This window comes from Centruroides sculpturatus, unplaced genomic scaffold, assembly GCF_000671375.1.
Source record: "Centruroides sculpturatus isolate CEXI.00-Female unplaced genomic scaffold, Cexi_2.0 scaffold10, whole genome shotgun sequence".
Lineage (NCBI taxonomy): Eukaryota > Metazoa > Arthropoda > Arachnida > Scorpiones > Buthidae > Centruroides > Centruroides sculpturatus.
This window is the reverse complement of record NW_019384396.1, coordinates 136,149-150,660: the sequence shown is the minus strand read 5'-3', so window position 1 is coordinate 150,660 and position 14,512 is coordinate 136,149. Positions and strand designations below refer to the sequence as shown.

At 31.0% G+C, this 14,512-nt stretch overlaps 1 protein-coding gene across 1 annotated transcript in view; it reads right to left on the bottom strand.

The window, feature by feature from the left end:
- The window catches only part of LOC111618396 (glutamate [NMDA] receptor subunit 1-like), a 20,640-nt gene extending 6,486 nt beyond the window's left edge, over window positions 1-14,154 (bottom strand). Inside the window, exons 1-8 of the mRNA XM_023359909.1 lie at window positions 13,821-14,154; window positions 5,485-5,721; window positions 4,385-4,428; window positions 3,791-3,882; window positions 3,434-3,521; window positions 2,039-2,197; window positions 1,809-1,941; window positions 1,511-1,740 (exon numbers count right to left, since the gene is read on the bottom strand). Coding sequence (XP_023215677.1) covers window positions 1,511-1,740; window positions 1,809-1,941; window positions 2,039-2,197; window positions 3,434-3,521; window positions 3,791-3,882; window positions 4,385-4,428; window positions 5,485-5,548 — 810 coding nt within the window. The 5' untranslated portion in view covers window positions 5,549-5,721; window positions 13,821-14,154. The remainder of the gene's footprint in view (window positions 1-1,510; window positions 1,741-1,808; window positions 1,942-2,038; window positions 2,198-3,433; window positions 3,522-3,790; window positions 3,883-4,384; window positions 4,429-5,484; window positions 5,722-13,820) is intronic.
- Window positions 14,155-14,512: the final 358 nt, after the last annotated feature.

The window sequence follows — 14,512 nt, the reverse complement described above, 5'->3', positions numbered from 1 at the left end:
CATTTAAATAAATACTCGTTAATATAAATTTAAATGTATAGAAATTAATTAAAATATATTTAAAACTAATCTAACTGTACCTACTTTAATATATAACTAATACAGATAGTGTTACAATAAATTACCTTATTGTTGTAAAATTCATTCTTAAAGTTTATTGATATCTCACCTTGATTTAAATTATTATATGAGTTCATAATTAATAAAAAACAAAAATGTGTATAATCAGAGTTTCATTTTATAAGTTTAATATCTATAATTATAGTTTATCAGCTAAATAAATATTTATGTATGAAATTATTTTGTTATTTTCTTATTAAATATAAAATAATACTAATCCTAATTTTTCTTTATATAAAATTGCAGAATGCGATTCTAATAGATTTTGAAGCATTGAGATCAAGTGAAAGATCATAAAATTATTTATCGACAGTTGGTCATAAAAACATTACACCGTCCTATAGAAACTGTAATAGACATTAATATAGATTCTGTTAAAAAGTATCAATTATCAGCAAAAGATCAATGGCAAGTCAATTTTACTAGCAAATAAATTCATGGATTAAATTTTATAGACGAAAAACCATTGGATATAACTGGGCTGGATCAAATAATAATTTACAAAACTTATTAAATTATTTCACAACGTATAATGAATTATTTTTATTTTAAGGTCGACAGATAGAAAAAAAAATCTTTTTAAAAACTGGAACTACAATTATTTAGACATCGAACTTTTTAGGTTGGATAATATTAAAATATTGTTATTACCACAAATATTTTAAAAAGCATTGTTCTTTTTGCGATATTCTATCTTACGAACAATTCTTGATTAAACAAAAAATAGATATATTCAAAATCAATACATTGTATGGGTAGGTATTTAATAAATAAGTAACAAATATAATTTAAATAATTATTATCAATATATTGAACTTTTTCCCTATTTTACTTTATTTTATTGTAATATTATTATTATAGGTTGTCGTGTTTTAAATTTATTCAGATAATAGGACAAAGTAAATTGCAAATATATATTAATAATTCTCAACCACATCGGATATTAGTACAAATTGTAAAAATTATTATCGAAAATTAAGTTTATATGAAGCAATAAATTGACACCTACTCGCTTAGAAAAAATAATTAATTGTTAAAAACATTTGATAATTAATTTCATTAACATTTGTGATTACATTTTGTTTGGATGTTATATTATTTCAAATTGTCACATTTTAATTTACTCAACAAATTTTTATTTTAAAAAATTATTATTACAAATTAGTACAACTTAATTTTATAATAAATTTAATAATTAAACGGAATATATTAAACTTATTGTTAAAATAAAATTAATTAAGATTTGTGATCAGAAAATTAATTTAATTAAAATTTGTGATTAAGATTTCTCTTAAAAAATTAATTTTGTAATCAGGATGGGTCAAACCACTACTACTTACGAGTAAGACGAAGTTTCTAATACGCTTTGTTATTACAGTATATTTCTTACTCGTAAAATCCGTTGAATATCATATCCTTCCATTATATAACAAGTAAATTCTTTTCTTTTAATGGCTTCTGCCAATTCATCGAATGTTTTCGGTAAAGGCTCGTCAACTTGCACAGCCAAAAAAGAAGTCAAAACTCCCGCATAACCCCACAACAATACGGCTACCATTAGCAACCAAATTCCAAATGTTATTCTAGACGACGAACGATTCAAATTTCTGGTGTCCACTCCTATAGAAGAAAATTACTGTTTTAAATTAAATATTATGTGCCATAAAATTATATGATTTACAAGTTACCTTGAAACAATAATGTACTGAGTAGATACCAGTATATACTTGTAAGAGTCCAAGGATTTCCTTCCGTGTGTCGCAGGAATATTCGAAATATTAATCCGAAGAGAATAACACAGAATGCCAAGGCTATCCAAATCTTATTAATTTGATAACAAGGAAATGACATTATTGCATTGCAAATATTTTATTAGCATTTTAAAACAATTGAAATAAAGTCGTTATATAACTTGTACCTGTTTTGAAAATGAATTAAAAATTGTTTTCCAATCGAGTTTCTTTTTCCTTTGCTTTATTATGAAAGTAATCGATTCAACTCTATTGACCGCAACGAAGTCCACATATTGAATTGCATCAAAAGTAACTGGTACTGTTATATGCGAAATATCTGCTAGCTGAATAATAAAAAAATACGAAAAGTTACTATTTATAATTAAGAACAAAAAAGGAAAGTAGCACATTAATCACGCGATGCTGCATGAAATCTCTAAATAGATTAACAAAGTTTTTCAAATCGTATAACATCGAGTTGGAAAGTTCTATATTAACCCTTCTATGATCAGGGATACAATTAGAGTTTCTATTAAGTGTAAGGTTGCCGACTGAAAGGGGGAATACAATTACTCCCGCGTCAGAATGAGCGAAAGGAAAACTGCGTATGTGGGCGGTAGCGAAGGAGGTAAATGAAGAACAAGTGTTTTACAAGAGAAAACCCGTTTATTTGTTCGAATTGATGCTTACATCGATATTTGACAATTCCAAAATCTCGGTGTTCCTATGTTTCATCGGAAGCTGCGGCGTCCTAGGTGATCGGCGGTTGCACGACACAATCTAAATCAGAACGGTAAGCTTAATCCAGAGGAGACTTCCTTTCGACCTTGAAGTTCCGATTTTCATACTTTTTCCTCCACTATTCGCATTTCGGATCGGTCCCTCGTCCCATTCCTCGCTTCCCGATTGGTCTCTCCTTTGTCTCCAGGTTCGAGACGAAACCTTTTCGGGTAGCGGGAAATGTCCGATTCGAGGTGTCCATCCGATATTTCTTTGTTGACTCTGCTCGGTGACTGTTTATAAAACAATAACACCCGCACTCAAAACTCGGGCCGTTGTTTATACCATTTTTTGACGTCTAAGAATTTATCGACCATTTTCATCTTTCATCTATCAAAAATTCCTTTTTTTTTGTTCGAAAAGGTTTATCTTGTCCAACATTTTATAGACACGCGAGTGAATGACCTACCTGTTTATGAGCGCTCGTGTTAGAGTTTGTCTTCCGCTAAGACCTTGACAGATAGTTTGAAACAAGTCTCGTTGTTTACATCTTGTGTGGCGCAAGAATGTCACGGTTTACTCGAGTTTGAACCTCGTCTGGGAACCGACATAAGTAGTTTTGTGGGTTTTATTTCTATTATGTAGTCCCAACCTAATCGTTGAAAATTTGAGATAATTTTGTTTTTGCTTAACGTCTAAGCATAATACAATAGAATGTTATATAATTTTGATAATACATTGATCTGATTAGAGTACGTAGATTATCTAGGTACTTTAGATTTGATAAAATGAGTGCACTCCTGTTGGCTACAAAAAGCGTTAGAATAGGAGGAGAATTAAGAAGAATTACGCACAAATACCTTATATTTTAGTTGCACCAATTCAAATATGTTAAAATCTTCCAGCATTTCAGAGAGTACCTTCCGCGAAACTCTTGCTGTGGCGCATCTGCTGGAAAAAAGTATTAGTGATTAGAAAACTACAAAACAGTTAATAAAATAATAAAATTAATGTAAAGTTTTTTATTACTCATAATTTAAATATCGTACAAACGGTCACACAAATAGTCTTAAAACGATTGAATTATTTTAAATTTCTTATTAAGAAATTAAATTAATTAATAAATACGGTAAGGCTAAGATCAAACAAAGGCAAATTAAAATTAATTATATTATAATAATTAATTCCTACAACTTATAAAGAATTTTATACTTAACTTGAAATTTAATATATTTTTCAACAAATTCGTTATTTCATAATTTCTTGCAAAAACTTCTTCCTCACAGGTAGAATTTGTAAGAGCCCCTGTCTGCAAATGGAAAATTAATAAAGATATAAAAAAATAACGATGTAAATTGATAATTAGTGCGACATAAATGTAATATTGTGGCATCATTAAATGTTCTTCAATTGATTGCCAGAGACTTTTTTATTTATAAAAAACCCTCTTATTATTTTCAAGAAGAAGCTACATTCCTTCACGAATTCGTTTCACTTGGTTTCTTTTTACAGTCCGGTCCAAAGTATTGTATAGGTCAAAAAACACTTCTACCGGTCTGTACAATAAAAAAAGTTAGACGTTCGTGAGAAAACAAAAAACGTGAATTTTTACTAGAAACTGTATTAGAATTGAAATGACTATTGTTTATTAATAAACGGTACTCGTGGGTAAGCTTAATTTCACATTATTTTAATTGTACTTTATGGATCACCTCCGAGATCATTTCCCAGAGCTAAATCTTAGTTACGCCACTGATAATAAGTAAAGATGAACAATTCATTCTAGAGAAAAACACAAGGGAAGTACTTACAATTGTTAAGGGCAACCTCCATATTTCCTTTTTGTTTTCAGATTCTGAAAATTAAAATATTTTTTTAATATTCATAACAATACAATATACCTGTATGTATTCTAATTTACATAAATGTAACATTTACAAAATATATTAAATTTTATTCCTAAGTACAAATTTTTAATAAACATTTTGAGAACTACTGATTAATTATAGCATAAATAGATGTGACATAGTTAAAGTAATTTTAGTTTTTAGGTGTTGAATATCCATTTTTTTGAAGAAACATCTTGAGAAGAGGGCTTAAAATACGGTCTGAACTGAAAGACCTGGAAGATCGCATCATCCAGCATGAAGGAAACCTTTTATCATGTCACAGGATTTCGATCCTAATCACATATCAAAATTATAGAAAAATTGTTTATTGGGATATGGTCACAATGCCTGGAAGAAATTTTTATAGTAGTCTCTTGCACCTGTATATATACTTTTCCTGTTAACAAGAGAGTCATGCCTTAAAAATAACATTGTTTTGCAAAATATATTTAAATTGAAATAATGTGACTTTTGCTCCAAACTGGAGGTTCCTATATACTTAATTGGGGCCTCCCACTCCTAAACCTTCCATCAGTGGTCTCAGCGTTAATTCATCTAACTCCGTTCACGAGATTAAGAAAGAACAGGCAACAATACGGACAGTGCAACAAACGAACACCCATAGAAATGTATAAGGTCCGTAATTCTAAAATTGCAGCCCAAAATAATACTTATTCTTCAATACGATACAACGATATTATTTTAATTTAAAATTCGATTATTTGACACGAATCAAGTTGTATTTTCTAATTACTTTAAGTACAAATGAAGAAGTTTAAGACATTTTCCCACGAATAACGTTAAAATTCAGCTGCACGATATAATACTGCGAAGTCTGAAAGGTTATTTGTCATTAAAAATATATTCACTATTTTATTTATTCTAAAACATTTTTTTCTAACAGAAAATGCATTACATCTATCTTTAGAAAAAGATTTTAACGTGTATTTTATTCACAAAAGACGACATTCCAACATAAAAATATCACTAATAAAACAATTAAATAAAGAAAAATAACTTACTGGACTGTATGGCGTTGAACAGAGTAATTAATGAAAAGCACATTAATAGAACAGCGGGTGGCATTTTCTGTCTTCACTCGATCAACAGGAATAACGCGATGGTAGCATTAGAATTGACAATGACCGAAAGTGTCACAAATTTTCCAATCAGCGCTGACGTACTTAAAGGAAATGAATAATGATTGGCTAAATTTCGACTGTGGGTGGAGAACATGCGCGTTTCTGGAATTCTCCGTTCTGTAATAAAAAACGTATTCGTGTCATTTATCGATTTGAATTCCAGCCTTTAATCTTGTCATACAACTTTTTATATATTGATATTTTGTGTTTTTTAAAAATATTTTTGCCTTTCGGACACGAAGTAGGGCTGTTTTATAGAGCCCATTAAGTATTGGACTTAGCCAGCAATGGAGCGGTCGGGTAACGAGGGCAAAACCCTAGGGATAAAGGAATTTTCAGAGTTTGTCGTATGCACCAACCGTAAAAATTTAGTGTTTTCCGAGTTGATGAAATTCGATCTCTGGTGTATTGGCATCTTAACTGTTTAGTCTGTCTATACGTTTTTATAAACACTTTTTGCGGTAACTGTAGTATTAGAAGTTTGTTTGTGCCTTCTATGAAATAGAACTTTGTTAGATAAATATATGTTATACATACATTTGTTAGATGTTTTCTCTAAAGCAAGATATTCCTTCGAGTGTTATTCGTTAGAGAGAGCAATCAACTAGTAAATATAGCTTATTGTCTATACTAGTACTTTATAAAGTCTGCAATACCAGTAATTCTCGATATTGTTTGTTTCTGAAACACATCTTTATTATTTAATAGTAATACACAAGTGTAACGAGTAAGTATTTATTGTGATAACGTCACGATTTGAAACTGCAATTTTTTATCACATTGTCTACGCTTTTAGTAGTGTCTTGCCTTTATACATTAAACTTTTCCTGTTGACAATAGAGTAATACCTGTCGTGTATCTAACTCTGTTGTGGAGGAAAATGTTGAATTGAAATAACGTTATTTCCGGTTGAAACCAAAAGTTTGTATGTAGTTATTCGAGATTTCCTGCCCGTAAAATTTCCATATCTGATTTTCGACTTTCATTTATCTTTGATCTGAGGATTAAGGAAAGACAGATAAACAGATGAAAATCAGTGCGAAATTATCGGTCTGCAATTCTCGAAAATTGCAACCCAATTAACAACACAATAATATAAACTATATTTTTATACACTAGAAATTCATATATAAACAAATAGTTCAAATATCTCTATGTTTCTTTTAATCCAAGTTCAAAAATAGGTATATATGAAATTCCAGTGTTCCTATTAAAAATTCTCTCTCTATATATATATTGTAAGCTACCACAATTTGATGTAAACGCAATATATACCATTAGAGAAAATACATCTTGCTCAGAAATTTATTGACAAAAACAGGATAATAAATGTCAATTAACACTAATGTTTTATTCATTTTAATGAAAGTTCTAATTGCATTAGTAGCAACAATCTTGTTGGTGCTAATTAATAGTGTTGTGTAATGGATTTACCATTAAATCATTTTTGCGTCAACCTATTCACAATTTTAAATTTAACCAAAATAAAGGCTTAAAATCCTAAATAACACAAGGAATAATAGTGATAATTCACAGGATGATACCACCCATACTCTAAGATAATGTTCCTGTCTAAAATGGATTGATGAGTAATAACTACCGCTTAATATAACAAATTACGTACACATATATTTCTACGAGGATAGATTTAGAGAGGGGGATTTCTCCCGACGCACATTAGACATTCGTTTTACTTTTCTGTCTCTGTTATAAATAACATAACAGAGGGAAAGTTTGATAGTCGGATTTTTACATTTTTTGACCCAGGAGACATTGAAACGTAGAAGAATACAAAATAGTTTTTTAAATCGGGATTTTCGATGTATGAATAATAAATAGTGTGTATTTGGAGGGGTACGAATGTGTTCACCCTCTATGAAGTTTAATAATTCCTGTAGTTTTTGTGTAAAATATATGAAATTTTGCAGAATGGTCCGTGTGTTAGGGAGATTAATGCTATTAAGTTTTGATGGTTAAAAGTTAACGAAGTGGGAGATAAAGAGGAGTTGTGTGTCGTATCTCGAATACAGTCAGACTTAATGACGATTTTACTCGTTATTAGCATTTACAATTTTTAATAAAACACACCTCTGCCATAAAAACAAAACTGTTTGCCATTTTTTGATTATAAATAATACAAAAAGTTTTTAATAATAAAAGGCTGTTACAGATGGCACCCCAAACGCATTTTAAATGTTGCCAGGAAAGTCAAGCTACCCGTCGCTGGATTTTTACAACTTTGTATAATGAAGAAAAACCAAGTTAATTTAAATGGATTTTTCTTGAGTTTGTTGTAAGATTGATGGTGGTTATGGTCCGGATACACTGCTTTAACTGTCTTAGTCATTTAGTAGAAAATCAAGCAATTCAGATAATTTAATTTTTCTGGAGTTTTACAAAATTTATTGGATTTTTCCTTTATCATTAAAAATGTAACTGAACTACATTACGTGGGCGTAAGCGAACATCACAGTAAATATTTTTACCTTCCACTCAAGTTATGTAATAATTTAGGTGTTGTTTGTGCACCACAGATCAACAATTTCGCTTACGCACAATTTTATTCGGGTTCAAAATTCCTTGAATAAGATTGGGTAAATTCTGATTGATACGGCGATGTGTTGAAATTGTGTGTTTCAAACTAATTCAAAGAGAAACTCGTTTTCAGTACTTAATGGTAAATCCACACTCTACACCATTAATTTGCACTGACAACGATATTGCTACTAACGTAATTAAATTGACCATTAAAATGAATAATGCATTACAGTTAATTGGCATTTATTATCCTGTATTTGTAGGTAAATTGGTGTGTGCTATGTATTTTTTTTAATGGTGTCAGTTGCAGTTATCTCGAATTAGGATGGCTTAGGATGCGAAAAATTGTACTTGCAAAAATCGTAAAATTCTTATTTAAAACAATAACTTAGTTTTGAACCTGATTGATATACGCTCGGATATATTTGAACAATTTGTTTAGAAATACATTTCTCTTTTACTTCATCACGTTTATATTTTTCTGTCTTTGATGAATGACAATAAAGACGAGTCTGAGAGACCAAAAAATCCGGAATTACTGGCATTTAATATGTTATAAATGCATTGAAATTACTGCGGATCCAACAATTGATTGAGTTCTCTAACAATATGCAGGTTCATTTCTGCATATCTTTCTATTTTTATAAAAAACTAGCTGCAAAGAAACGCTTCGCTGGGTTTTTAAAAAGTAACGATAGTGAAGATTAAGATAATTACATTATAGCCAATCTTATCCGTTTTCTATTTCTATGGTCCCGATTCTATTTCTGAACGTCTCCTGTTCACGTCCAGTCAAACGAACTATTTTCAACGTTACTGGAACGTTTACAATCGTTCTATAATCGAACCAATATTCGAATTTTATGTTCGAATTAAATTCGAACAAATTCGAACATAAAATTCGAAATAGAAAACCACTTTCAACCACTTTCAGCCCCATATCTCCCGCATCCTTATAGCTATCGAGACGCAACCACCATAGTGCACGAATGGAAACTGGGGCTACTACCATATACAAACACCATTCACGTGCGATGTGTAGTTTTGGCGGAAAAGTGAAATATAGTGACATACATGTCCATTTATATATATAGATATAGATATAGATATTACCATATCGGATAAGACTTTTATCATTACTGATTAAGCTTTAGATCAATAGTCTTTGGAAATTGCAAGAATTTTGGGAGTTTCAATCTGTAAATTAAAAATTACTTTTGAATTACGTGGAAATTTTCACAAATAGAAAAAGTTTATTAAAGTTTGCTGGAAACGGCATACCAACAACAACAAAAAATGCTTCGAATTAAGTTGAAAATTAAATAACAAATGAACTTAGATAAAACTTGTAACTTAAAAAGTAATTTTCATTTTTAAATAAAACGTAATACAAAATATTATTGTAAATTTTTATAATAAAATTTTTAAAAAGCAAAGACGGTCAATACTCCGATCAGTCAATCTGATTCTTATTTTAGTAATGAAAAGTCCCGCTACCGAAAATTCTTTTTTCGATTCAATTGCTGTTAGTAGAATTGTCTTTAATGCATTTAAGAGAAGACAGATGTTATGTGTTTTTCACCTGTGGCCTGGAACACTTTTAGTTCATTTTCGAAAAGCGTTACAGTACAGTACTTATTGCCATCTAGTATTCTTGATTTGTCTATCTCGGATGCCTTAATAGAAACATCAAGCTTATAGCCCAATGATTCGGCAGTTCGTTCGGCTTTAATAATCGGGTTTATGAAGAAAAACATCATACTCGCAGACTTCGTACTCGTTTTTATCCTTGACCAATTTGCACAACTTGCCGTTATTATGCAGTTATTGAAGCTACCAGGCATAGTTAAAAATTAAGACAGTATCAGCGCAATTATTCCAGATATTACAGGACAAGTAAAGAATTTTCAGGGTTCCGCCGCAAATAAGCTACGTATATTGATTATTGACCATTTGTGACATGCCATAACGAGGAAAAATTTAAAAAAACTAATAAGCAGGCTGAAAATGAATAAATACAAACGTATTTTAACAGTTTATGAGTTAATTATACTTTCTATATGCAAAATTTTCTTAACTTTAACACAAAATAAGAAAAAAGGGAACTTTTAGAAATATTGCGGGTTTTTCGGGTTAAAAAGCAGCCGGAATCTCGTTTGAGAAACTCTATATTCCATAATGTTGCAAACAGTGCCGTAACTAGGCAGGTGCAACAGGTGCACCCGCACAGGGCCCACATGAAAGGGGGGCCCAAAATGCATGTATTTGTTTTATTATTTTCCCAAACCTAATTATTTAAAGGGCCTAAATGGAAATTCTTGCACATGGCACGGGAATGGCTAGTTACGGCACTGGTTGCAAACAATAATATTAACAGAAATACCAGATAGGATGTAATACGTCATTAAGTACGTGTTCTTGTGTAAGCATCTACTTTATTGAAATAGCATTTTTCTGTAAATGGTTAAGACATATTATTACAAAACTTTACGTTTTATGAATTCGTATAACAACAAAAATTCTCTGTTTATATTTCAGTTTTTTTCACGTTCCTATTGTGTCCGCTTCTGAATTAATCCACTTAGTGTCTATTATTTTGTTCTATTACAACTATTTCTCTATCTGTGAGTTAAAAGCACAATAAGAAACTGTGTTCGTGGTCTGCTTTTCTGTTTTGTTCTTTGTTTGTTACTTGCAGCGAGAATATTTTTACTGTTACATCACTGGTATATGCTATTCATTTCTCATTTTATTATCACTTAGTCCGTTAACCATTACGTCAACTAAGCTCTGATGTGTAATTAAAATCTATATACATTAAATTTCATGGTGTAGAAGAGTTTTATTTCTATTCCATACGTTGTCAATGATTTTTTGCTGGTAAGCAATGGTAAGCTTCATGGTAAGATAACACTTTTAAATGATCACCTGCGCTTCAAACGAGATCTGAAACAGAAATATTTTATGTGCTATGTACAGAACTTCCTTCGCCAACTAAATAACCAGCAAACTTAGCAACGGCTCGAAAGGCTGTGACTTCCTTTTTACCCATGTTGTCGTTAACTGTAGAAACCTTGAATATGGGTTCCGAGTTTTAAATAGCTGTTATTCATTTTTATATCTTGTACAGTATCTATTACCTTTCTTATACCTTATACAGTAGAGCGTCGGTTATCCAAAAGCAATCCAGTCGGCAAATTTAAATTTTCGATAGTGCTGTGGCGCTGCAACCTTTGGCTATATCTTGGGCTACTCCAATATTTTTTTGGTTGATGTGTGTGTTTTAGCTGGCAGTACTGGCACTTTTGTGTGGTGTTTTTCTTGGGACTGTGTGTAGTGCTGAATCGAACGTTTTTGATACTAGATTAACTTCTAAAGTATAATTTTTTTGTTTTTATATTTTTCAATATATTTATTTTGTTAGTAAAAAATAAAGAAATAATTTTTAACGATACAATAACCACGATTATTATTTTAAAAAGTTTACTTTAGGCTTAACGTCGACGAAAATTTAACGAGAAGCGACACGCAACGGAGAAAAATTTTAACATGGGATAGATTAATATATTTTTTTCGTACATAATCGGTTATCCGAAAAATAAGTTATCCGAACAACCCCCTGTCCCCAATTGATTCGGATAAACGACGCTCTACAGTATATACTACCTTTATTATTTTTGTTATCTTGATTAATTCATGACCTAAATAAACATTATGTAATAAAATATCCGGTTCTTCCACAGTTGTAACATACTATTTCCTTCGTTTTGAAGTTATGTTTTATTTGAAATGCATTTTCCCTGTCAATATCAATGGTCTTTCTTTTCACTTTTTTAATAAGGGCCTGTCTTACTTTATCTAGAGTTATCTCGCGTACATTACTTGTATCAAAGCTTTTTACTGTAAAAATGATAGATATGTTAACTTGCTTGTATCGCTTGTAGAGCGATTGAAACAACTTCGGCATCTTGATCATCTTCTCTTAACGCTCCTAACTGTTCTTCGAGTGATTACGCACGTTGCGTATGAGCTACTGCACTTACATTTCTCATTCATTTGATGCCACTTAACTTTGTTTTCAAGGATGTTTTATTTCTCATATTTTTTTTTTATTTGCTGGATCAAGTTCACCCAGGTGCCTTCTTCTGTTTTCTGATAAATCACGTAGCTAGTTTGAGCTGTGCTACGGTTCGTACTATTATATTGAAGCCAGCTCCAGCCCATTTGTATTTGACTGATTGCTAGGCACTCGCATCGTGTATTACAAAACTCTCGCTTAACAAAAACACCATTTTAAACTTCTTTGTTGGGTAATTCAAAGCAGTCAACTATTATAGTTGATGAATAGCAATTTTCAGCCAAAATTTTGCACTCACCTCTATATTTGGTATCAAATTCTTTACATTTCTCGCTTTTTCCCCCCTTTATAAAGTTGCTTATAATCACTATCAAAGGTTTATACATTTGCTTTAATTAGCACGCCTGGGCCCATAACCAGAAATGTCGTAAATTTCTGAATTGTTTACTCGCGGAGCAGGGGAGTAGAAAAAACGTGCTGTCGATCACACATTTTTTCTAGGTCTGCCTCGCACCCAAAATTAAAAGGAAAAGTATATTAATTAGAAAGTTTAACATTAAAATGTCGATTACATATAATAAAAGAAAAGAAAAATTATAATTATTAATTCTTCTCTACTTTTCGTAGTTTGTTTACGTGTGGTCAACGAGAACATTCTTAGAAAATTATAAAAACCAATTAATGATTTAATATAAAAGTCATCTCGAAATTTAAAACGCATTTCTCATAATATGGAATTTCTTTTGATTCTTGTAATTTGTAAAATTTACGAAACGTTCAAATAGCATGATTTATATTAAAATGAATTGATGAAATTCAAGTTTCTAAGTTCAGAAATCATTTTTTTACAACCCATAAATATATCGATAATACGTATTTATGAATCAAGTTTCTGATAAGTCTTTTAACCTTGAAATCTTCTGTCGACAGACAAGAAAAATTAACGAAATAATTTAATTTCTTCGAAACTGTTCAAATGGCGATTTCTGATAAATTAATTGCAATTGATAAAATATTATTTTCCGAATTTAATCTTAAACTAAACAGGGAAATTAATTAGGAATTAATTACTTCGGCAGTTTATCGACGAGAATGTTTCCTGCCTCCAACCACTGAAAGCGGATGTATTCAAGTATTAAATTACTTTTAAACTGAAAACAGCGACTCTTGTTCTTCTCTAAATTCGAGTGTTTTAATTGTTCCCGAGATGATCGTTGCTTGTTTCTTTTTATTGATAATCGGATGTTCTCTGGGTCAAGAAAACGGTAAGACAAATGATTATTTTTTTAATAACTTTTAACTTTTCTTGGTCAGGACAGACACCACCGGATCTTGATTGACCCGGAAGCCGAGACGGCGATTAGTTCAGTCACGCGAGCGGCCGCGTGCGTGGGCAATAGGATTCGGACCGCGGTGAGAGACAGCGCACCGGAAGTCACTCAAACGGAGATTGGGGTAACGAAACAACGTTTATTCGAAACACGAACGTTCGAGTATATGCGATATCGAGTTCTCAATAGAGAGATATATAGGATATCTAAGATATTTTTGCGATCAGAGAGAGAGAGAGTTTACAACAAATTCGCGTGGCGATAAATACCTTGCGAAGTTGGAGCCGATAGCTATGTAGACATTGTCCGTTGGACGTTCTGAAAGTCCTCGATCGTAATTGGATCACGGTTCTCGGAGAGGTTCGTCCTCACTGGCTATATAGGTCGATGTGGTTAATTTAAAGCTATTTAGAATTATTAATTATTACAAATCAGCAACATGCTGAGCAGCAGGAAACATTTATGAATCTCCTCGTACATTGTTTAAGTATAAAAACAAGAAAATTATGAAATGGTCATAATACCCTAGGATATTTACAATAGCAATATATATACACTTATATACAAGCTGGGTGTTATGAGAAAATGGTATACATAACAAAAGCAAACATACAAAAACGTTAAATCATATTTTCGTACTGAGTACAGATAATTTTATGTGAGTTAGAAATAAACCGTATACTGCATTAATACTTTGGCTTTTACATTTCACAAACATTGGCAATTATAATTAGAGAATTATGTAAAAGCTGTACAGTTACGAGATATTATAAAATAGAGTGTATACAAAAGTTACATGTTAAACAGAAATAATTTTATGAGTATTACAGTTACAATAAATATTTGTATTCTTTATCTATAAAGACATACATAATTACAGTTACAATCGAAGCAAAAGTAGTTTATTACCACTGATCATTAAATACAAATTTATTAGTAACTTTTTTTATATAATATTTTC